We start from the raw sequence: 26,027 nt of genomic DNA on the forward strand, positions 1-26,027 counted from the left end.
GGGGATCCCTACTGTTAGGTTAACCCTCCTGGCCAATCTGCACCTGTATTATTAATGAAACCTTCAACTGCCTTAATCATCCCGTGAACTTCTGTGGTATTCCCAGTACTGAATAAATGGAGGATGAATGAGCTGAACTGGTTTTGATATTTTGATGTATCATGCCTCTAGCACAAAGCAAGTCATATGGAGGGAAAGAAACTATAGACTATGACACTGCCACTTCACAATACTGATCTTATTTTTAGGCTGAGGGTTCTTAGTTTTGGGTGACAAGCTAAAAAATTGGCAAAAAAATGTGGTGATGTGCGATTCTTGCCTGCAGCCCATTGATTAAAGAGTCTCAGTCCTTTCTGAGGTGACCATTTCTAGTAGTGACAAAAAATGGATCTGTCTATAGGTCACTACCATGTGGCTGCTGTGAAGGGTTCCTGTGAGTGACAACCTTTGTAGTGTGGACACTTGTCCCCCATAGGGCTATGTGAGCTTATGGGCTCAAGCAGTTTTCTGTGGAGCTAGCAGATGGTTGAGTCTTCAGCTTGTATTAGCTGTAAAGCAGTGTGAAAGGATTGGTCATGTTCTGTTACCTGAGCTTATGACAGAGAGAATACAGAAATTCTGAAATCTTCTGTGGCCAGTCCCTGTTTTGATGACAAACTCAGTGTTCTCTTGCTCCAAGATGAAATATTTAACCTTTATAGATGAAGAAGGCAGTTTCATAGGTTTTCAAAGTGCTAATGGTCAGTAGTTTCCTTATTAAGTTATAATACCTGGAGCAAGAAGGATTTGTTCACGGCAGTACTTTTGCAAACTAGAGTACTTATCAAACTGCTTTATATCATGAAAGCCTAAGAAACTGTGCAGACTTGGAAAATAACAAAATCCAAACACTTTGCACTTCAGCATATTTAAAATAATTTATAATTTTGTATGATATGAATCTGAATTTTGAAGCAGTAACATAATTTTTGAAATGGTAACATAAGATGAAGAATCTCCTTACAGAAAGAAATACAGAAATATATTCCCAGCAGGGTTTTTTCTGGACAAAGTTTGGCAAAAGGCCCATATAATCCACATCCAATTTGAGGCCATAACCTGATGTCTTAGATCTTGGTTTGGTGGAGAAATAGAATGCTATTAAGAACAATGTAAGTGCAGAAAAAGTACAGCTTTTTAAAAAAAGCTGGATTCTACAACAGTAAAAGCTTGCAGAGCACTTGGTGATTATCTGTAATTCTCTGACTAGAAGTATTAAAGTGTTAAAAGTTAACTTTAGTAATAGAAGAGCATATAAACTCCAACCAGCCATTAGCCAAGACTCTGCTAGTTATCTGTTCAAGCTATGAACATCAACCAGCACTGTTCAGTCTGTGTAAAAAATGGTTTTAAAAAAATACTACCTAGTGAAGTGGCTTGACAGGGATTGTTAGGGCTATGATTTTATATGTGGTTTATTTCAGGAAGTAACAACTTGGCAGTACTTCAACTTAGCAAGTTCTATTTGTTTATCAAAGCAAGGATAGGAAAAATCCTGACTCATGATGCCAGTCTAGATAGAAATAGTAAAAAGCTAGACATCTATTTTATAATTTTCCATACTTCTTTTCAGATAAAATACAAGAAAGATCTTTCCAAGATGAAAGGTGCAGCTCACTATCACTCTCTAACAGCTGAAGACAACTTAGCCCTTAAACAAGCCCAAAGTGTTAACAAGCTTGTCAGTGAGGTAAGGAGTTTAATCGATCTGATAACAGGTTTGAGAGCAGCTTTTACAAACACTTGTGTCTGATAGGTAAGCACTACAAATATATCATTTGTTGTTCTTTTTGCCTTGTGTGTAACAAAAATGATCTGTGTGTAGCACAGTAACTGGAGAGAAAGTTTCAAGAACAGATCTTCAGGTGCTGTTATTTGTCACTTCCAATGATCTGCATGAAACTATGGGAAATTAACCCCAGAAGAATAATTCTAATTCTGGCCACATGAGGAATAGAAATCTAAAAAACGAAAGCCCTGAATTGTGCTCTTAATAGGCTGTGAAGTTATAATCATAAATACTTTAGGATGTCTTGAGTGTGCACCTTTGAGTGTTCAAAGAAGTTTCTACTGATAATTAAAATATAACACCAGCAGAGCCCAAATTTGAATGTTCTGTTAATGCAGGTTTCTGTTTTCTTCCATTATGTGAAAGACTGTGAGTTACTGGTAATGCAATCTTCATCTGCTTGGCAAGGGAATTCTCAGTGGATTCTGAATTATTAATTTATTTATAGTGTCATATCAGCTATAAAGCTATTAATAAATGTGAGTTTCTAGAGCTTCCCCATGGCATTTAAAAAACTTATACTCTTGAGATGTCAAAGTATAAAACCTTCAATAATGAAAAAACCCTGGAAGTAGGACTGCAAGGGGCCTCCTGGGCCACTGATTCCTGGCTCCTGCTGTTTTGGCACAGTGTCATAAAATCCTTTTCTAATTTCTAGCCTACATTTATTCCTGTCCACTTTATTACTATTGTGTTTTGTGCCAACAATGCCTTTGAGTTTAAAAAGTTGTTGTTCTCCCTGCATGATTACATTTCTGAGATGTTTACAAATGGATACCATTTTCTTCTCTCTGCCTTTGGTTTCCTGGACTAAACAAGCCAATTTCTTCTCTCTCAGTCTTTCACTGCAGCTGTTACAGGCTAAGTGCATGTTCCTTAAACAGGAATGACTGTAAGAGCATATAAGTTCTTGAGGTCTTGCTGGAACCTGGTACATAGCACATGCACTTCCCAGTGTCTGCTTAAAAGTCTCCTCTTGCTCCTGCTTTGGGCTGCATTTGCTTGTTTTATGGCTGTGTTACTTTGGCATCTTGCCATATTTCTGTGGTCAGCTTGCCTATGAACAGTTTTCTCTCTCTTAGCCTTTCCAGGTGATAAGCTGAAATTTTTATGATTACTCCTTACATGTATTAACTTCTACACTGTTGAATTTAGTCCCATTTCTATTACTCCTTTTAATATCACCCTCAACATTCCTACTTCAGAGCAAAGGTACTTAAAGAAAATATTAAACCAGTTCTGTATTTAAACTTACTCTGAAGAATTCTACTGTTAAACTTTACCCTGTTCATTCCTTCCTATTGAAAAACAACCATTGCTTTTTCTGCTTTCATTTGCTCCACAAACATCTTAAAATTCCTTTGTAGATCCTTCTTTTTGTTAATAATTTTCCTTATGGCACAGTCTTATGTGCTTTACTGAGGTCCAAATGGATGAAATTGATTTTTTTATTTTGCTTATAAAATGAAAACTACGTATATGACAATCATCCTCATATTAATTTTCATCATATGCCATCTGGTGAAAGCCATGTATCAAAATCTCCAAACACTGAGTCTGTGTGTGGAGGAATTTGACAGAGAAGGTTAAGATTTTTGCCGTATCTTTCCCATATCCATTTTTGTCACTAAGGTGGAGTATAAGAAGGATCTTGGAAACAACAGAGGCTACAGCATGAACTACTGTGATACTCCACAATTCAAGAATGTGAGCAAGATCTCAAAATTCACCAGTGATGTAAGTTTTCAGTACCTCCTGTGTGGCTTCCTTAACCTGATTGCTGCTGGAATTGCAAGTGATCTGTGTGTCTTTCAGATAAGTGTGGGAGTTAAGTTATAACTGATGTTATGATTTTAACCCATGGCTGTATAGCAAGTATCCTAGTCTGTCCTGATGGATAGCAGGGGCTCATTTTATACAAGATTATCAAAAGAAGTGTTATGATATATGGAAGAAAGGTTACTTACAACGGACTGCTAATCTGGACAAGTAGCTATCTGTTGTTACTGTTACCTATTACAATTATTACTTCTGTCATTGTATATGTCCATTTCTTGACTGAAAAGGTGGGCAGAAGATACTGTGCCAGAGTCAAAGTCAGAGAAGAACATGTTTCCTGTGTGAAAGTAATCAATATAAATAATTATAGTGTTTGTACGTCATGATACTGATACTCTGGCCAGCCTGATCTAGTGTGAGGTGTCCCTGCCCATGGCAGGGGGGTTGGGACTAGATGATCCTTGTGGTCCCTTCCAACCCTGACTGATTCTATGATTCTATGATAATTTTGCTTTATACTGATTGCTATCAGGAGGAGTGAAAATTTTGCCATGCAGATGAGCTGGTAGAGTGGTTAGTTCACCTTATTGCTGAATCCCCTCTTCTGGGCTTGGTGAAATCTGCACCAAAACAGTCCAGTTTTGGTAGATGATTATATGTTCACTTGTTAATATACAAATAATATTTCTTTGCAACTTTGGTCTAATATTTGTTGTTGATGAAATAACATGCAGCAAGAGAATGCAGAGAAATCTCCTTTAGGTGATGTGAAGAGTACGTAAATGGCATCTTGTAAAGCAGGAAGGTCACACAGGGTTTTAGTTTGATAATTTTTAAGTACCAAGGTTGTTATGGACTCACAAGTTTCTGTAATAGTGCAACAGTAGTAGACCACAGCTGTAATAAATTGTCTCACTGTTGTAATGTAAGGAGAGTCAAAGAAAAATTAAATGTATTTTCTCAAGAACATTTTTGTGGTGGTGTTTTTTTTTTTTTGTACAGGTTAAATACAAGGAGACCTACCAGAACCAGATGAAAGGTCATTATGCAGGTGTTGGCATGGACAAGCGAATGCTGCATGCCATGAAAGTTGGCAGCTTGGCAAGCAATGTAAGTCTTTTTTAATCACATTTGTAAGGTTGTTGCTCTCTTGTCTTTAAGTTTTTCTGGAATTAAGCTGATACACGACTTTAGATCATGTTGTACTCAGGATCTGAAGGATAGATATGTTGAGAAGAAGAGAAATTCCGGAGACCCCTTTGTACTGATTTATAGCTCACTGTGTGGAATAAGTTAAAATAAGGAAATTCAGTGGTCTGGCAACATACTGAGCTTCCTCAGTTTTCTTTGACATCAATGGAATGCTGAAGGTTGCTTGCCACCACCTCCAGGGTCAGACCTTTACTGAAAAAGCAATCTTTAATGAAGATTTTTGGTTTCCAATTTAATTTACTGGGTTAGTGAAGAAGCTATTTCATTACTTACCATTCCTTCAAGTATGTTATTTACAAATCTGTAAGAAGCTTGAGAACTAAGCAGAAAGATAAAAGAGATGTGTCATAGGTGGAAGTTAAGTTAGTGCTTCCACTGTTGGCATTGGATTAATTGAGGAGCTGAAAAAGAATCAATTAGTGGCTAAACTATGCAAATAATTTCATTTTCTTTGTCACTCATGACACTCAACTTACTTTGTTTCCTGCATTTAATATTAATATTATTGTTTCTCTTTTCCTCCTGACTGATAATTATTCAAACAAATGACAGCTTAAAAAAAAAGGAATGAATTTTTTTTTGTTCTCTCTGTGTTTCAGATAGCCTATAAATCTGATTACAAACATGATGGTGTTGACTACAATTACCCAGCTACTCTCACTCCTTCATATCAGACAACAAGAAAGTTGGTCCCTTTGAAAGAGGTAAATAATTTTATATTTTGTGTTTTTTCCCTATGACTTGCATGGCTCGTCATGTCTCTGTAGGAGAGGCTGTGATGGATTGCATGTGTCAAATGATGATTTAGTCATGGGGACACAGCTAGTGATAGCAAAGTTAAAGGAAAGAATGGGCTCAAAGACAAAGAAGGTGCTGCCACCTCCTGTCATTGGCTTCAGTTCAGCACCAGTTATACAGTGATGTGAAGTTCTGCCCTGTCTCCACCTTGTTTTGCAAAACATGTTCACCATCCTGGGCAGCTTCAAATACTGAAAGAACAGTGAGACTTAAATAGGCTTCTCATCCTTTGTGAATTCCCTGGAGAGAGGTGTTCCCCTTCGAAGGGGAACTGACTGGTCACATAACCTTCCTTATGCCTGGGGTCTGTGGGAAAGAGGTGCCCTTTGGGCTTGGAGCTGAGTTACTGATTGAACCATAGGAAGAAATTTGTGTACTGCTGTGTTTATATGTGCTCTGCAGTTAAATGGAAGACATCATACTGCAGAGGATACCATGCTTCCACCTCTCACAAGCATTAAAGGCTTAACTGATCTCATCTACCCTTGGGAACTTAACCTATGCCTTAGGAGCACAGACACCAGCCATTACTTATAAAATCAACAGGAGTGGAGCAGGACTTCCTCAGGGTATTTCTGACTACCTAAGATGTCTTTCCACTGAAATTTCAGGAAACCAGAGGCAAGATGCCTTAGAGAGGCTCATAACATATATGAGATGTATCTGGGCCTGACCACTTCTTCCAAGAAAAAATGGTAGTATGAAGAGGTAAAATTAAGAACCCTGGTGGTTTTGAGGAAGTACTTCAACTGTAAGATGCACTGTTGCCTCTTCAGTTGTAGTTTCAGTTTTATCTTTGGAAAATCTTTAAAAAAAATACAGATCAGATCTCTTAAAGAGTTCAAAGCAAGCATGAATTCATGTCCAAGTCTACAAATTAGTTCTACCTACCGTACACATTTCAGCACTACCTGTTGCTCTACAATTCATAGTCAGCATCTGGGTCTGGAGCATTTAAATCAGTTGGCCACAGAGACTCAGTTGTACTATTCATGATCATCTAGCAGTCTGAAACAGACTTAGGACTCATCTGCTCACTGAGAAGTAGCCTGCCTGCATTGAACTCTTGAAGAATACAAGTCTCACATGCTAAGCAATCACAAATAGCAATAAATACACAGTTAAAAGGAAATAATCCCTTTCTATGGAATTAAAATTCTCTCCCTGTAAAGAAGCAAAATGAACTGTTTTGGCTACCTTGATCACTTTAGACCTATGAGATAATTCAGGGCTTTTTTCCAAGCTTTTCGTCATTATGGCAGAAACTCCAGGTTTATGACACGATACCTGAGATAAGAAGGTTCACATTAAAGTAGTTTCAGTAACTCAGAGTCTCTAGAAATATATTATACTTTACTGGAAAAAAGGGTTCTTACAAAACTAGTTTTAAACAGTATGATTTGCAATGTTTGCAAAATGATGATTAACTACAGTGAATATTAATTAAGGCCTACTGAGAATGATAATTGTGTCCTGCAGTGTAGCACTGAGTCCTTTGGCAGCAACAGGTTTGGAAGAAAGCTTCTCTGTGGTTTTCTTGTTGTGCAATGTTGGGATTTAACATATTTATTTTATAGTTTATTGTTGCTATGTTAATGTGTTAGGAAGTTAGTGGGCTCCAATCCTATCAATGGCTGGCATTAAAATTGCTTTTTCTGTACCATACATATATATATTTTAATTCTACTCATCATCCACATAAAACTCTTACCACACAAGGAAATTCTCTGATTATTGTATTGAAACTCAGTACCCTCTGTGAGAGAGTTCACCTCTGCACAGCCTTACACTGGACAAATGTCTTAATAGACAATTAAAATGTTCCTTTATAAAGATAGTCTTTTATAGATAAAAATAGTCTAAGTGATGGTTAAGAATATCAGTTTTATAGGAAAGCTTTGGAGGATCAGATAAAGCTTCATCTTTTTAAGAATTTGTGGGTTTAAGGGGGAGGGATTATAAGGGAAGTTCATTTTCAAAGTGCAATAAAAACTGTGACTTCAGCTTAGAAAATTCCAAGAGCATTAACTCCGATCTCATCCAAGAGATCCTGTCAGTTTTCTTCACTTTGGTTTATCATGGTTGAAGTCAGGATTTATAAGTATTAACTAACACAACTATATCTACTCAATCTCTCATTTTTCAGTCTGAGCAATTCTTCCTTTGTTTTTTTTTTTTTTTTAATTTTTTATTTTATCTTAGGTGAACTACAGGCAAAGCATAGACAAGCTGAAGTACAGCTCTGTTGCCAGCACTCCACAAATTGCTCAAGCCAAAATAAATGCACAGCAACTCAGTGATGTAAGTTCTGTCATGATCAGCCACCACTGTTTATTAGTATTATGAGATAATTCTATTTCATTGCATTAGTAGCACTTAACTGTTTCTATTCTTCATCGTTCATCAGCAGATTTACAACCAAAACAAGAATACAAATTGAATTAAGTCATTTCCAAAAGTGTGGCAAGCATAACAGTAGATCTGACAGGGGCCTACAAGAAAGCAGGGAAGGGACTCTATACAAAAGTTTGTAGTGATAGGATGAGAAGGAATGGATTGAAGCTTGAGGAGGGCAGATTTAGACCGGATATTAGGAAGAAATTCTTTACAGAAAGGGTGGTGAGACATTAGAACAGGTTGCCCAGGGGCCTCATGGGTGCTCACTTCCTGGAGGTGTTCAAGGTCTGGTTGGATGAAGCCTGGAGCAACCTGGTCTAGTGGAAGGTGTCCCTACCTATGCCAGGGGTGTTGGAACTAGGTGATCTTCAAGGTGTCTTTCAACCCAACCCATTCTATGAATCTATTAATATTTTTATCCATTTAAATGCTTTATGTTATTGTGCTTTGTTAGGATTTATCTTCAGTGTGTTTTTAATGCCTGTTTTTTAATAATATATTTTCTACTTACAAATAATAAGTAACTACTTATAGAACAATTATTCTACTTCCTAGTACCTAGGTAAATGTTGTAATTGCCTTATTGCCCTCACATTTATGTCAGCCATACCTATAAATGTATCTGTAACAGCACAAATAGCCTGAAATTCAACAGCAGTCAATCAGTGTAACAGCCACATTTTCAATGAGGTAAAAATAACTGAGTTTGTTGTTGACTTCTTCAATATGTGGCAGTTGAACTACCGAGCCCAGTACGAGAAGACAAAAACAAATTACACTCTACCTCAGGACCTGCCACAGTTAGTCAAGGCAAAAGCCAATGCTGAGCTATACAGTGAGGTAAGCCAGTAACTGGGGACATGCTGATATTTGTGATGGTATTAACAAACTGAAATGAATGTAAAGATGATGACACTGTTTCTGGAAGCATTCATCATTGGTCTTTACTAAATGGCACAAAATATGGTGCTCAGAATAGACAGAGAAACAGCACAGTGAAACCAATGGAATTTTTTTTTGCTCCAGACTTTTTCATATTATTTGAATTTGTTTAGTGAATCAGTATTCACTTTACAAAATTAACTCTTTCTGGGGTGATATTTGTGTGAAGAACCAATATTTGCACAGTTCTAATAACTCAAAGCCTGCTGAAGTCACTGGAAAGAAACACAGTGACTTCAGTGAACTTAGATAAAGCTCACTGTTGTTGTCACTCATCACTCATTACAATATGTGTTGATTTACCCTGGGACTTTGATGTTAAAATCAAGCACTTGCAGGAAGTTTAACTGCTATTTAATGTATTTTTCAAGTCTCCATTTTGGTAGGTCATTACAGAGGGGAAAAAAAAGCCCAACAAGACAAATGAAAAACTAGAAAGAAACTCCAGACTTGTTGCTGGTGTGACTCTTATTTCTGAACCAGTTTCATGGTTTTTCATGGTTCTGATTTGCCATTACTGCAAATTTTCCCTGTCATATTCATATCCTGCCATATTCATGTCTTTCCCTCAGTTTTATGTGAGTTGTGCTGGTGAAGTGTTGTGTAGCAGTACTCTTTGTCCCTGTAATGTGTTGGGATGTGTACTTATTGTTATATACTGGTAAAATCTAACCATAGGAAAAGCCAAATTCATAAATCAGGGCTTGATGGATACTTTATTAAGTGCATGAATAGTAGTGTGCATGAAGGCATACTTGATCCTTCTGTAATGGATTTTTCAAATGGGATTTTGAAAAGGAGCTTAAACCACTAGTACTTTGACTTTCAGAAGTTAAGCATGGGGTACTCATGCATTTAATTTGTGTAACTCATGAATGCGCTTTTCATGCATATCTCCTGATTATAAAGGTTGCTTCACTGAGCTTTGCTTCACAGTATGGGATGGTCTCAGAGCACATGAGCTGGATCCCTTCTAAATGCTGCCAACCTGAAAGATGCTCTCCAGCAGCTCACATAAAGAACTGTAGTTACAAATGGGCATTCAGTACTGGGGGGGCATGACTAGCTGTTTTTGGGGAGCTGAGGAGGAAGAAAAACCCTGACACGAGCAGTGTGATGTCTGATTCTGAGTACCAGCTTTTCTGCCCTATAGATAAGCTCCTATTGATCTATGCTATTTACATACATAGATGTAACTTTTAAAACACCTTCCCTCCTCCCTGCCTGTTTAAAATGGAGAGCTCTTGGTGCATATTCTGGCCATTAAACTGCATGTAAACTCCAAGAATAAAATTCTTGACTCAATCTTGGCCAATTAATTGTCTTAAAATGATAATGAATTATGATGCAAGAAGTATCCACTTTGTGGACTGAAAATATATATATATATACATGTTTCTGGTTTGCTCTTAGTCATCTTTGTGTTTCTGGGGAGATGCTGTGTGTTTATGTGTTAGTGACATGTTGCTGTCTTTCCCTTCTCAGATTAAGTACAAAGAAGGCTGGGAGAAGAGTAAAGGCCAGGGCTTTGAGATGAAACTTGATTCTCTGCCTTTACTTGCTGCCAAAGCTTCAAGGGATCTTGCCAGTGATGTAGGTTATATTTAATTACATAGGAATTATTCTTTATATAAGTTGATATAGCACGGGGAAATAAAGGTTAGCTCACTTCATCTAAGTCCTGCATTTGGCTGTCCATCTTTCTTAATGCCTGATGAACAGTTGGAAACTTTTGCAGACTCTGCTATGAAATTTCACTCTCTGAAAATGACTTATTACAAGCATACAGAAGGAAGAAAAATATGCAGGATAACTCCATAGTAAAATTCAGTAATTTGAATTGTTTATATCCTCAAACCATTGTTATCATCCATTGCAAAGGTAATGCATATTTCTTTAATCTGCTCCTTTAACATAAACACATATCTAAAAATGTAAAAACAAACAACTTAGCTTATGATTCTTAACCTGTGAAGACATTTATTCCTGCAGCTGATTCTGAAATCCCACCTCATTAAGAAAATCAAATCCTGAATCCATTGCTTCATTTTCAGGTGATTGATTTCTCATCTTTTGCTTTAAGAACCAGATAATTTAGATAATCAAAAGATTTTAAGTTTATAATTGTATCCACCTCAGAGAAGAGAGTCTTAAAGAATGAGGTTATAGCAACATAACATAAATGAGAACAACTTTGCACCTTTGGAAATGTCTAAGAAAAAAATCTGGGGAATATGAAGTGATAGTGAGGATCAGATTAAGCCCTTGTAAATTTTGACCATCCAGATCTCCAGCGAAAAGCATATTGCTTATCTCTTGGGTAAATGGAAATCTTCTTTGATTCAAACTATTTTTTCCCCACAGATTAAATATAAAGAAGAATATGAAAAAACAAAAGGAAAAGCAATTGGAACCAAAGATTCAAGACTTTTGCACTCTCTGAAGGTAGCAAAGATGAGTAGTGAGGTAAAATTTTTATTTTTCTTGCTCACATGGTGGTTGTTTTTTTCCTTTGTAATTTGGAAATTTTCAGCAACAGTATGAGACCTACTGCTTAGTACTTTCACTATAAGAAATCCTTGGAAGCATATAACAAAACCTGATTTCCTTTCTCCATCTGATATTCTGCAATGGTTAGGGGTTGACATGCTGTAGAGTAGCTCCACAGAGGACCTTGGTGTCCTGGTTGATAAGTTATCCATGGGACAGGAATGTTCCCTTGTGGCCAAGAAGGCTAATAGTATAATTTGGTACATTAAGAAAAGTGTGCCCAGCAGGTTGAGGGAGGTTCTTCTCCCTCTCTACTCAGCCCTAATTAGAGCACATCTGAATTATTGTGTACAGTTCTGGGCTGCCCAGTTCAAGAGGGACAGGGAACTACTGAACTATGAACTATGAGGATGATTAAGGGACTGGAGCATCTCTCTTACAAGAAAAGACTGAAGAACCTGGGGCTGTTTAGCCTTGAGAACAGAACGCTGAGAGGGAAATATATCTGAAGAGTAACTGTCAGGAAGATGGAGCCAGTCTCTTGTCAGTGATACTAAGTGATAGGATGAGGGGCAATGGATGTAAATTCAATCACAGGAAATTCCATCTCAACAAGAGAAAAAGAATTTTTACTGTGAGGGTGGTGGAGCACTGGAACAGGCTGCCCAGTGAGGTTGTGGAGTCTCCTTCTCTAGACATCTTCAAAACCTGCCTGGATGCATTCCTCTGTGACCTGCCCTAAGCGGTCCTGCTTTGCAGGGGTGTAGGACTCAAGGACCTCTGGAGGTCTCTTCCTATAGCTAGCATTCTATGATTACACAGTATTTTTGTTCTCATAGTGATTTCTGGGTTGATGATGTCCTAGTTTTGGGGCAGGGAAATAACATCTTATTAAAAAATCAATATCAACACTTCTGCATAAAACTTTTAAGCAAGTCAAAATGTAAGATGTACTGTAATAGAGAAGATCTCTAGAGTCTGCAAAATTCATTTTGCCATCTGTTTTCTGGATCCTTCATTATGTGATTTTTCTATATGTGTTTTTTGCCTAATCTGAGTAAGGACTCAAACAAGAGTGGAGATTTAAGATAATTTCAGCTTTGCAGTACACTAATATAGACAACTTCTTTTCATTCCTTTTATTTTTAGATTGCCTACAAAAAGGATTTTGAGGAGACTAAGAAACATTTCCATCTGCCTATGGATATGATAAATCTGAGACATGCTAAGAAGGCCCAGGCACTTGCAAGTGACTTTGATTATAGAAAGAGACTTCATGAGTACACAGTGGTTCCAGAAGATATGAAGACCAAATGGGCAAAGAAAGCCTATGGTCTCCAGAGTGATGTAAGATGATGTATACTCAGCTTAACTATTACAAGCGCTATGAGTGTTTGTAGACTTTCTCAGTTTGACATTAATGCTCATTTCATATGGATGCTGTTTGATTTCCACTATGTCTTTTTAAAATGTCTTTGAAGCTGGAAAGGGTGCCCATGTTCACATGCAAACATTGTACCTGTCTTTCCCATCCCAAGAAATGTCATTTTCCTCTCCAGCTTCGATACAGGGCAGATCTGATGTGGATGAAAGGAGCTGGATGTATCACAGAAGGAAGTCTTAATATACAGCAAGCCAAAAAAGCAGGAGATTTGGTCAGTGAGGTAAGTGCTCAGGCTTCTGTCACTTATTTAAAGGTTTATGCACATTTATTCCTCTACATTGTATGGAATATGTAAGAAAGCCCTAAAGAACTGATGGGCATCCTTTTGGTTTTCTACAGCCTAGGAAATCCTGGGTTAAAGGTTAAAAATATATTTTCCCATCATATGTTTATTGTGTCACTTCTTCTGAGGCAGAAGTCCCCATAATTGTGCTTCCACCTCTTTTCATTCCCCTACCCATTTTGCAGAGCAGCATTGAAAGGAATTAGAATTTCCTGTAGAACATGCTACATTAAGGCCTTTAAAAGTTTTAAAAGGGTTGAAAAATTAGATATTATCCATGTTTGGAAATGTCCTTACTCTTTGGCAAATAAAAGCTCTGTCTTTGCTGGCAGCTTCAGCTTGTGCAGGTTTTTAGTGCTTTCACTTGATTGATTCATGATTTTGCACTGCCATTAACCTTATGGAAGTACAATTCCTCAGCTGCTTAGCTATGGGTGAGCTGTCTCACTAGTGCTAGGAACACTAGAGAACAGATAGAAGAATAAATTATGGGAAGTTTGACAAGAAGTATAAAATCCCACTCAGTGCTGGAAGAAGGAACAGAAACACTTAGTTACTGGAGATCACACTCTCTAATACCTTGGGTCTCTGACATCTCTTACTACTCATGCAAGGGGGAAAAAGTACACCCTAGAAACAAAAGAAAAGAAGCTGCTCTCAGATCTAGTGTCTTGCTAGGGATAAACTGACATCTGCTGCTGTGGTGTGCTATAGTGATAATCAATTCCACAAATATTTAATCCATAATGATCTGGCTTTTCATTCCAGTGCTGTGTAAGGCCAAGAGGTGTCTGACAGTCACTTAAACTGGAGACTAGTGGATATTATTATAGAGATCTCTATTGCCATACAGAGCCTGGCATTTTGTCATTTCTTTGCAGAATGTCACTACATAGTGTTCCATGCAATGTGACAAAACATGCTGGTTTTAATCTGCTTCCCTCCCTTCCAGGTTCCTAAAATAAAGTGATGAGCACCTCTTTGAAGTGCTGCGTGCTTTTTTAACTTCTGTTTTGTGTTACCCTAGCAGAAACACAGCGTGAACTGATCTGTTCACCCATCAGTTCAAGCAGAAGGATTTCTCTCATGAAATGCCAGATAATGAGAAAATGCATTTACACCCTTCCTAGGTAGAATGCCCCACTTCATGGTTGAGCTGTTAGCATAAGAATTTGACTAAAGTATACAAGAAAGTGTTTGCTTGGTCTTCCCTGTCATACTGTGGTCTTGAACTATGATGTTGCATTTTCTTGTACTGTCTCAAAGATAGAAAGGGATGCTCAGCTTCCTCTCAAATGAGTGATGCAAAAGGCTGAGGCAGAAGCTCCCCTCCTTGCCTCAAAAATGCTAGCACTAGCACTGGGTAGTATTTGGAAGCTTGTTTTGTTGATGGCTGTGCTAAAACTGTCTTCGGAATTTACAAGGGACTTTTGGCTCTATCAGTCATGTGCTTTCTGGAAAGACTACATTTTGAGAGGGGGGTAAATATTGTAGAAAATTTTACCTAACTTGCTTTAATTTGATGTAGAAAAAATACAGGCAGAAGGCTGATGCTCTGAAGTTCACCAGTGTGGCTGACAGTTCTCAGATCAAGCATGCCAAGAAAAGCCAGGAACTGCAAAGTGATGTGAGTCTTTGACTGAATTTGTTTCTTTGCAAGTAGCTTACTCATAATGTGGTCTTTTCTAAGGAATGTACACTGGGGTAGTGGTGGAAAAGAACTGAGTCATGAAACCTTTACACTTATTTCTAAGGGTTTTTATTGGTTTATTTGATTAATTCACTGAATTCTCTGAACTAACACAACAACGACAAAAAAACTCACAAAGGGAATGGAAATAGACAAGAGAGTCTTCTCATAAATGCTGGCAAAGGCCAGAAATGGGGAGGATGACTCTAGAAGACAGTTTTTGCAACAAATTTGTGGGTGGTGCTGGCTGGATTCAGGTATTGCTGCAGTACATTCATGAGAGGATACCTGAGTGTTCCTGAGATATTAATGCCATCTGCACAAAAACTTTTACTACCATGAGGCAGTAAAAGCAAGGAAGGAAGCTGGAGGGAAAACAGGCAGTGCTTCAAAGCAAGGTAGACAGGGACTGATACAAATCCACCCCAGGTGCTGTGTTTCACTAAGGACCCTGTCAGACTACTTAAAGCTGTTTCAGCAGTTTTAGACCACATGTACTTCAGCTGTTGCTGTTACTTTAACTTCACTTACCTTTTTAAAGTACTTTATGGTTCTAAGATTCTATGATTTAGTAAAATGCTAAAATAGTCATATTTTCCCAAACTAGGTTGCTTCAGAATGCTGTCTATTCTTCCTTAGGTCTGTGTGAATCTGGTGGATAGGATAGGATAGGATAGGATAGGATAGGATAGGATAGGATAGGATAGGATAGGATAGGATAGGATAGGATAGAAATGGCATGGCATGGCATGGCATGGAATGGAATGGAATGGAATGGAGGTAGAATGGAATAGGAGTAGAATAGAATAGGGCAATTTCAATTGGAAGGGACCTACAGTGGTCCTCTAGTCCAACTGCCTGACCACTTCAGGAGTGAGATGGTACTTTAGAACTCCTTGGCAGGACTTAGCTGACAGCAGCTCACTTTTAAGTTTCCAAAAGAAGGGGAACCTGTTGTTAAAATTGTTGACTAGCTAATTTGGGAGCAGTAGTGACTTGCCAGGCTTTCATTTTTTAATGACATTTAGCATATTGTGCTGTGAAATCAAGATACTGTCACTTCTCAGTTGTGATGTGAATTAAGTGCTATTGCTTCTTGATTGATCGTTTTCAGGCAGCTGCCATGTTTGCTCTTTTGCTCCTCTTTGTCAATTAAAAACTGGAGCTTACTAGTGAGTGTTGTGTGTCTCAAAGATATCACCAGACACAATCAGAGGAGAATGTTGGTCTCCTGGCTCCCATTACTTATCTCTTGTGTACTGAACAACGCTGCCTTTCTGTCTGGGTGTTGAAATCAAAATAGTAACCATGAATTTAGAGCTTTATAGTAGGAACTTTTTTTTTTTTTTTTTTTTTTTGGTAAGAAATGTAACACTTTGTGAAATAGAACACCTTTTCATAGCTTCTCAGCAGCTCCTCCAACAGTTTCCTGAACTAGAGCAGTTCATTTCTCTGTTGACATTGCCCTGAGTTATAAAATGGAGATGTTTGCTACTTGGGTCATAAAAGATCCTTGATATTTTTGTTCAAAGTTGGGATACTAGTCCTCACTGGAGTACAATGTCAGCAATTACACCTAGGTCCCAAATTTTCTCTGCAGATTCAGTTGCTTAGTATTTTTAATCCCATTCCTAAAATGCACTATTTCTGTGTCATATTAAAGACTTTCATTCCACCTAAAAATAGGTGCAGTTTAATATTGGATGAAATATATTCTAGCATAGGTTTGTACAGAGCATGCATTGCTGTCAGCTTTATAGCCAGTTAAGACCTAACTTTAGGAAAGAGAATTAAATTGTCTTGTTTTACTCCCTGAAATTTTAACTGGGAGTAATTTGACTCTGAGTCAGCTGTTAAATACACATTTGGAAAAAAAAAATTTGTGATGCTAAAGTGTAACTCACCAATAATTAGCCCTAACTAATCCTTGAATATTTGGGGTGTTTTAGTCAATATTCCTTGAACATTAAACCTGGGCTACGGCTTGTTAACCATGCTTTGCTTTCTGTGGACAGGTTGCTTACAGGTCAGGAAAAGAGCAGTTTCTTCATCAGTACACCATCAGCAAAGATGATCCTGTCTTCATACTGGCCAAGGCAAATGCTGCCAATATCAGTGAGGTAATGTGTAAGACAGAGGTTTGGGTCCTCTCACTCCTGTCAACAGTTAGAGCTGCTGTTGAAATGTTTGTTCTGTAGTAAAAGTTAGGTTCTCTCTCTGAGAAGGTCCAAATGTTTTAGGTGTTAATATCTAGATTTAATTGCTTGCTTTTAATTAAGTGCTAGTCACGATGGATGTTCTGAAGACTTACACTTTTAGGGTTTGAAACTGTGTATTTTCCACATGCTTCCAAGTAAGTGGCATATTGACAGGTTCACTGGACCCAGTGAGATAATGGGGTCAGTATCCACAGTTACAGGATGTAAGTGAAGACATCAGGATCTGGTCCTTAGACGTGTGGTTGCTGGGCATGGGGAGCATGCAGGCTTGATGTTACTTTTGAGACCTTTCACTGTGACTATAGAGTAAATAAAATATATGGATAGCAATAAAGGGACTGTTATTATATCTTTAGAAACTCTACAAGAGTAGTTGGGAGAAGCAGAAGGAAAAAGGATTTGAGCTTCGTCTGGATGCTTTGTCATTCTTGACAGCTAAGGCAAAGAGGGATCTGGCAAGTGATGTGAGTATGGACTCTATCAGCCTTCTTTATTCTTAGGACAGCTGACAGTCCAAGTTACTAACAGAGTGTTAGGGATGTGTCACATATGCCTCAGTGCCCTGAGCCACCCTCACTTGATTCATGCTAGGCAGCAATGGAGGAGTTGTCTGAGTGATTGGCATTCTGTAATTAGTCAGAAGGTTTGCTCTGAGCAATTCAGAGTTTTTCCCCATGTGCTGCCTGTGTTTTTCTCTTCTCTTTTTGACTGGAGGGTGAATTTTAGAACTCAGAATGAAGTGAAAATCTCCTATGAAACATCATAGCTTAATATATTTAGGCTGGGCAGAAAATTCCTTGAAGAACCTTCTGACCTCAATGCTTAGAGAATGTTTTTCCTAGAGAGAGCAACAACAAAAATAAGAGAATGATTTGTTACAGCTTTTGTTATTATTTGAGGAAGGGTTTGTTCTTTATAAACATTGAGTCATTTCTGAGGCATCCCAGTCTCTTTTGAAAATGGACTTCTTGCTTGCTGGTATCAAGGACCATGCATGTCATAGGCCATTGCTTTACCACTAACAAAGCTGTCAGTTCAGAAGCTTAGATCATTTACCCATGGTCTGTTTTGGTTTTTTTCTTCACAGATTAAATATAAGGAAGGTTATGAGAAGATGAAGGGTAAGCTGATTGGAGTAAAAGCTGCAGAGGAAGATTCACAGATAGCTCATTCCCTCCAAATGTCAAAGTTGCAGAGTGATCTGGAGTACAAGAAGTCATTTGAGGACACAAAGAATCAGTTCCACGTCTCCATGGATATGGTTAACCTCATCCATGCCAAAAAGGCTCAGAATCTGGCCACGGATATAGGATACAAGACAGCCCTCCATAACTACACAGCCCTGCCTACTGACATGAAAGTGGCATGGGCCAAGAAGGCCTACGGATTGCAGAGTGATGTAAATTCAGAGCTTAATCTCTTTCAATACCCTTCCATTCAACCCCTATAGACACTTAGGGTTGAGTTTCCTCAGATTTTTATGCTTCTAATACCATGACATATTTATACACCTTTTTTTTTTTTTACTATTAAGCAGTTAATATTAAAACAGTGAATATTAACCACTTGTTTGCTCAACAGATATCTTTTGTGCAGTCTTTATGAGAGCTCTAATCCTGCTTATGAGTGTAGCTTCTTCAAAGCTTACTTCAAGTATTAATAAAACACTAGGATTCATATATGATGTACTTTTCTAACTTAATGTGCAAAGAGGTTAAATCATTTATGGTGATAAAATGGGTGATAAAATTCCATATGGAGGCCACATGGTCAGCTGTTACCATCAGATGGACTGTTTGATACTGTAGATGGTTACTCTTAAGTTAGACATTCCATTCTGAGGGTTTAAGTGAGAACTTTTCAAGGAGTCTGAGATAAATACCTGTACAGGTCTTTTTGAGGTATTGCTGCTGAAACCCTTCTAGCTGCTGTGAGAAATAGAGCTCTAGTGCTTGTATAAGTCTTTTGAATTCAGCAGACAGTTAGTAGGAGAGATTTCGTGAGGAAAGTAAGAAGTAAAACAAAACAAAATACTTTCCCTCCAGTATAACAAAAGCATAGGGGTAGGGAAATGTTAAGTGTCACTTTTTTATCATTGTCAATCATTAATGATCTTTTAAACAGTGCACGATGGACAGCAAAACTGAAGTTTTTGCCATGTTGGAGTAGAAATTAGAAATGACATTAAGGTGTAGACCACTTCTAAGAATTACCTTGCAAAGCATATTACATGAGTGCTGCCGAGTTCTGCTGCTTCTATTTCATTCTGTAATTTATTTCTTCTTTTGCTTTCCTTGCAACTGTGCAATAGTGAATATAAGAAAAGCAGGCACTAATTTGCCTTGGTTGTTGTTCCTGAGATATGTGAATCCTTTAATGGTATTTTAAGTGTATGAACACCAACAATAGGACCTTTTTTTTTTTTTTTTTCTCTTTGTCAGAACCGATACAGAGCAGATTTGAACTGGATGAAAGGAGCTGGATGGATAGCCACTGGGTCATTAAATGTGGAGCAGGCTAAGAAGGCAGGAGAACTCATTAGTGAGGTGAGATTTCATGACAGCATGTAACAGAATTTGCTGCATAATGCGTGCAAAATGTCTGTATAAAATTAAAATAATTTCCACTCAAAGGGGAAAGAAAAAGGCTTACCACATGAAAGGCCTCAAAACCAAGGATAGGGCTGGTAATTAGAGGGAAACCAGATACCAAACACACACCAGTAGGAGTCCATATAGCCTTTGCAAAAACAAAGTAGGTGACAAATGATATTATGAATAATAATGGCAATCAAACAGTGCTCAATTGCTACCCACTAGCCTACCTTTTAATGAAGCAGAACAGGAGAGATGATGAAAAGATGCAATCACTGGACCAAGAACCACTTTTTGCAAGAGATACACATTCCTTCTTGCTCCTTTTTCATATATATTCACTTTAGCTATTGAAATTCATATAGATGTCTCTGTCTGTGGCTATCAGCCCAAGCAGTTTCTCTCCTTATTTCTCCTTATAAGCAACATCATTTACAGGAAAAAGTGAAATCTAGAATCCTTTGTGCCAGTCCCATGGTGCCTTCAAAGGAAGTTCTGGTGGAAATGGTTAAAAGGTTCCTAATTTTCTGTTATTTCAGAGGGGGTCCTACTGGCCCAATTTGCTGCAGTAGGAGACTGAATTCTGTGATTTTTTTTTATTTTAGGTAACTGCTGATGTAGGACTCACCTGTGCATTCACTCAATGAGAATAATAGCATAACCACTGGTATAGTGTCTCAGGAAAATATGGTCATCCTTTCACATCTGCCTGATTGCTAACACTATTTTTTTCCTGTGTAATCATTTACAGTGGAGAAGAATGATTTTTTTTTTTTGACGCAATAAGCTGGATCCTCAGCTAGTGTAAAGCAAGGTAGCTTCATAAAATCTAGTAGAGCAATGCCAACTGGAGTAGTAACTATGAACCTGTACAGGTCTATCTTTTTGATATTCTAGTAGTGAAAACTGCAAAAATTTGACCTGCTAGGTTGTTCCTCCCAACCCTTTTTGTGAGCACTAAATAATTTTAGGTGGCTGTGAGCCTTCTCATACGGTGACTAGCCCTTCTTATACTCCTAAAAAGCAGCTTCTAGAATATGATTTCTGGGAGCTTTATGTAAAGATGTATTGGTCAACTCTTCTGCAGCTGATCAGGATAAAGCATCAACCACTTTTTGTCTCCAGTTCAACTTAGTAAGATTTCTGATTTCTAAGGGATTGTTTTCTGAAACCAAAACATTGCTTATAAGCTTGTAATATCTTAAAAGACTTAATGTGTTTTATATTGGTGTTCTGAGTCCCCAAAGAGCCAAGATGTTGCCTCAAATAAATGTCTGTGTACCACAGCTCAGTTTAAAGGAGGATAAGATGCCTATAGACTCAAAACACTGAGATAAAAATAATTTTCAGAAGAGCCTTGAACGTATTTATTGACTTGGGAGTTCGTCACAGACATCAGGAAATGCTGGTATTTGGAGAAGAATAAGACCATTGACGGGAATAGGGCAACTCATGCAGGAAAGGAAGCTTTTAGTGACCTGGCCATGTGGAAAAAGTGTTGTTTTACCATCAAACAGCCTTCATCTTAATATTATATATGTATGTGTGTGTGTGTATATATATATATATGTATATATGTGTGTGTATATATATATATATATAAAAAATTAATTAAGTTATTTCAGCAGCTCCTATGGGTCCTTTCAAGCAAGCAGAATTAATGCAATTACCTAGAAGCTATACCATAACAATTAGGCACAGTGTTAATGCCTGCACAGATTTGCTATGGGTGTTAGGAGGAGACCTAAAACCCCTGACACAATAAGCTGAATGGTTGCCATTATTAACGCACTACAATTCTGTCTCTCTTCTTGCCTAAAGAAACTATAAATAAAACATATATTTGAAGTAATCTGAAAAAAAGGTTTTAAAATTCTGAGTTCTGGATTTTTAGGTAGGCAGAACCTGATTTTTTGAAATGTTTTCCTTCTATTTCAGGAGAAATACTTTAATATTAATCAGCAAAAGGTTATTGTTAAATCGAAACAAATATTAATCTGAAAGTACCTAGGACATAAAGATAAGGAAAGAGGAATAATAATTATGTTCACAAATTCACTCTAATCTCCAGCAACCTATGATTTTTCTCTTTCAAATAGCATGAAAGAGCAGCACAAAATTCACAGCTTTGATCTTTTTCTGCTCAACAGAAGAAGTACCGTCAGCATCCATATGCTTTGAAGTTTACCAGTATTAAAGACACTCCTGAGATGATCCAGGCTAGAATTAGTTATAACCAGGCTGTGGATGTAAGTTATAATGTATATACATTATGATTATAAGAGTGGTATCCTCTTTGAACGACCTGATTGAAGCACTGGCTTTCTCTCTCATTTTTTTTTTTTTTTCTCTGAGATTATCCTTGGGAACCATGAAACTTCTGTGTTTTGGTGTGGTGCATCTCACAAAGAGTGTGTTTCTAGCTTGGAATGGGAAGTCATAGAGACCCCACTGAAGTGAATGGGTGTTTCCTCTAAAAAGGGCTTTCTGTCCATTTATTTTTTTGCTATTCTTTGTTCAGTAGTAAAATTCAGAAGTAAGACTGACCTTTGACCTTTAGAGACTTTTGGCCTCTTGAGATTCATTCAGGAAGAACCCATTTGGGGTTCTTTCCCCTTTTCAAACAGATCATTCAACTTTCAGTTTCTTAATATTCTTTGCAAACAAAATGTAAGGCAACATGACAAGGAAGAAAAAAAAAAAATTGAATTTCAAGCTGTCATCCTGCTGAGAGAGAAATCCAGGAAGGAAAACCTTAAAGGGAAGAATTGAGGCTGTTTGGTGTTTAAACATGTTTATTTTTAATAGAAGAGCGATTTAAAAATATTGTAGACTTAACTGGGATAATGCAGAAGTGAATAATAAGCGAAAGTCACTCAAAAAAGACAAGTTTCAAACATGAGAGGATGTCTTATTGTGAAAACAGATATTTTTAAAGTGAAGAAGAAGATGAAAGACTTTGTGTAAAACACATGCTATTGTAATACTTATAGTGTCTGTGCCTTTGGTTTAATTAATAAGATCCAAAAGGCTTACATCTCAGACAGGATAAATATAAAGTCATTTTGTTTCACTGAGCCACAGTCAAAATCAGTCTTGCTGCTCTAGTTCTTCACACATGGAGTTCTCATTAGTTCTCCTCTTAGGGAGCCACAACACAAGTGGGCCTACTTGCTTCCAAGGATTTACATGAGCAGCCCAGCAGTCACCTGGTTTACAATGGGATCAGTTACCTTCTGAGGTGATGGACCACCCCCCTGCATCTTGATCTAAAAGTAAATTTGGAGTAATTGCACAGATAATGACATTATGTTTATCTGCTAAAAATGAACACCTTTGGGGAGTTGTGTTTGGGGAACTTAAACTCTGCAGATGTGAAATGTCAAAGTGTTGCTGGGCCACTCATGGCTGCACATCCTTAATAACCCCTGTGTTGTCTCAGTCTCCCTGTTCACATGTGTTGGAAGGCTTATCAAATTAATAATCACTGATCTGAATTTTCATATACGTTGATCTGTACACTCAAAACTTCCAGGAGTTCCTCACTAGCATATTCTAGCTGATAGGTGTACGAGACTTCCACAACTTATTGAATAGCTTTTAACTGATACAGTTGCCTGTATTTATTAATATTGCTGCCACATTTCTGTAGTCTTTGCTTTCCATAAACCTATTTGTTAATGTTTTTGTCTGGACCTAGTGATTGAGTGCGTGGTGAGTGCTTGCTGCTGAAATTCATCTCTGTTTGCAGAGGCTGTACAAGGAGCATGGAGAGAGTGTAAAGCATCAGTATACACCAACGACAGATCTTCCTGAAATCCTTCAGGCCAAATTAAATGCTATGAATATCAGTGAGGTATAAATCTGACTTCTATTATTTTAAAAGAAAGTTAAAAAGTGCTTTGCTATTTGTTCTACAGAGGAAATCACACTAAATTCCTTTCCTTTCCACAGTATATGATCATTCTATGGTCTAAATGCTTCTGAAGTAATATTGGACATCAAACTTCTTACCAAATTTTTCATAAGTTAGAAAGGTTAAGCATGAACAACAACAACAAAAAAGCATTTTTATAAGGGACATTTTTCATGTGATTATTCCTGTTGTGTGTTGGTAGTTTCATTTGTGTTAGCCCTCTGTGATAGGAACAGAATGAAACTAGTCTGGTAATATTGCTGGGATAACAATGATACTGCAGTGTGATGCCTTTGAACAGTAACTCTGCTTTATTCCTCTTCCATATTTCCTAGACTCACTACAAGGAGGCCTGGAGAAAGATGAAGGATGGTGGCTATCAACTCAAACTAGATGCCATTCCTTTCCAGGCAGCAAAGGCTTTGGGTGAAATCATAAGTGATGTATGTGAACTTCACTGCTGATATTGTCCAGTTTGTCAGGCACTCTGGACTATTTCTGCTCTGCTGAGTGATTCTTGATGGAAACAGCATGTCCAGCCAGCTCTGCATCTGGGAGACACCTGACCTTGGTCTAGTTAGTTGTGCTTTTGGAGGTGCAGGCAAAATGAAGTTTGTTGGTAACTACACAAAGGAAGGTCTGCAAAATCAAGCATCTAGTAGCAAAGCTGAACAACTTACTTGCTGTAGTGACTGGACAATCAGGGATGGTTGAGGAGCTGTCAGCCACAGTTAGGCAGGGCATGCATTGGAAGAGAGAGCTTATCAGGAAGTTCTACTCTTCAGGGTTTGTTTTGGATATCCTTTAAAGTTTGTAGACATATACAGATTAATTTCAAGTGTAGGAGAAACCTTTCTAGAGAGCTGATGGAGAGAGGCTTCTCTGAGATTGATTCTGAGCACCTAGAAGGTAACTAACCCAAGCTATTTGCAAGTGTTCACTGGTGTATTTTAAAGGTTATTTTTCCTAAATGGGATAAAATATCAAAATGTTTCTTTGTATAGGTGAGATCTTCCTAACATCTACTAAAGGTTCATTCAGATTTCTTATTGTATTGAGTATAGCTAGGATTTATTGTCCATAGATCTCTTTCTGTAATATGAAAACCCTTTTGTTCAGATTTTAACAATTTGACTAATGCTCCACTCCTGTTCACTTTTCTATTCTTATTTCCTCTTCAGCACAAGTACAAGGAAGCATTTCAGAAAATGAAAGGACAGATGATTGGCTCCCATGGCCTGGATGGTGATATTCATATTGCTCATTCAGTCCATGCAGCATCTCTGCAGAGTGATGTGAGTACTAGAAAGGAGATGTGAGCATTTTGGACTTGGTTTCCTAGCAGTGAGTAGTTTCCCATGCAGTAGTTCTCCACTGGCTGTGGAATAGTTTACCATTTCAAACCTAGTTTGCTCTCCCACTGCCAGATATTTCAATACAATCATGATATTCTTATAATTCTTTTACATTATTTACAGTAACATTAATTTGACAATAAGAGAAGACTATGAATACTTGCACAATCCCCTGCTGCATACCACTTGTGTAGGCTATTTTTACTCTCTAAAAGTATCACTCAGAGGCAGGTTAAATTGAGAATTTGTAGTGGTCTTTGTCCAGAAGTAAATTAAATTTGGTAGAGATACAAAGTTATTGAGTGATTATTTTCAATTTACTGTTTTCCTGAGAGACTAAAGGATGAATGAGTTTATGGAATTTGAAATTGGACTTTTTTTGGTTGGGGAATGGTTCCCACTTGGTCTTGGGATGCACTAAGAATCACATAATTGGTTCATCATTTACAAGAATTGTAACTGTTCAGTGCATTTTGAACACTGTGGCTTGATCAAGAAAGCAGTGAGATGTTTGTCTGACTTTAAGGACATAAAAAATAATCTATGAACTATTTATCTTAAAAATTATCCATAGTGAGTCTGATTGTGAATATAGATGGGAGAGTGCTAAGGGATTTCACTGAGTGCTGGGATTCTGCCTTCTTGTGGTGGTATACTTAGACATGCAGGTAACAATAAGTGCCTGAAGAATTCATCCATCTGTCAGGTTACTCTTAAGTCAGTTTGATGATCATCAATAACTCTGGATGTTCATTATCTGGATGAACAGCTTGAACATCTCACATTTGCATAATCTGATTAGGAAATGTCATGTGAAAAAAATTCTTTGAAGATTTCTGTGCCTTTCTTTTCCTCGATGGAGACAAGAAGTGGGAAAAAAAAAGCTTCACAACTAAAACTGATATTTAAAACTATGAAATTAAAATGGCCAAATTGATGGAGATAACAAATATTTTTGTTGAGGTTTTGTACTAATTCTGATATAGATGTGACTGGTTTGCATTTTATCCTCAGGTAGTAGCTTCACCTTTTTGTTGTGCTTTCTAGAAATGCAATGAATTGAGATTTCATTTTTCGATT

General features: G+C 37.6%; 1 protein-coding gene across 1 annotated transcript in view; it reads left to right on the forward strand.

The window, feature by feature from the left end:
* The window catches only part of NRAP (nebulin related anchoring protein), a 52,299-nt gene that overhangs the window by 10,423 nt on the left and 15,849 nt on the right, over positions 1-26,027 (forward strand). Inside the window, exons 11-29 of the mRNA XM_054382465.1 lie at positions 1,613-1,729; positions 3,461-3,565; positions 4,610-4,717; positions 5,419-5,523; positions 7,820-7,918; positions 8,750-8,854; positions 10,442-10,549; positions 11,321-11,422; positions 12,596-12,793; positions 13,006-13,110; positions 14,702-14,800; positions 16,879-16,983; positions 17,439-17,546; positions 18,170-18,481; positions 19,524-19,628; positions 21,827-21,925; positions 23,428-23,532; positions 23,928-24,035; positions 24,774-24,887. Of these exons, the coding sequence (XP_054238440.1) occupies positions 1,613-1,729; positions 3,461-3,565; positions 4,610-4,717; positions 5,419-5,523; positions 7,820-7,918; positions 8,750-8,854; positions 10,442-10,549; positions 11,321-11,422; positions 12,596-12,793; positions 13,006-13,110; positions 14,702-14,800; positions 16,879-16,983; positions 17,439-17,546; positions 18,170-18,481; positions 19,524-19,628; positions 21,827-21,925; positions 23,428-23,532; positions 23,928-24,035; positions 24,774-24,887 (2,307 nt within the window). The remainder of the gene's footprint in view (positions 1-1,612; positions 1,730-3,460; positions 3,566-4,609; positions 4,718-5,418; positions 5,524-7,819; positions 7,919-8,749; positions 8,855-10,441; positions 10,550-11,320; positions 11,423-12,595; positions 12,794-13,005; positions 13,111-14,701; positions 14,801-16,878; positions 16,984-17,438; positions 17,547-18,169; positions 18,482-19,523; positions 19,629-21,826; positions 21,926-23,427; positions 23,533-23,927; positions 24,036-24,773; positions 24,888-26,027) is intronic.

This window comes from Indicator indicator, chromosome 7, assembly GCF_027791375.1.
Source record: "Indicator indicator isolate 239-I01 chromosome 7, UM_Iind_1.1, whole genome shotgun sequence".
NCBI lineage: Eukaryota > Metazoa > Chordata > Aves > Piciformes > Indicatoridae > Indicator > Indicator indicator.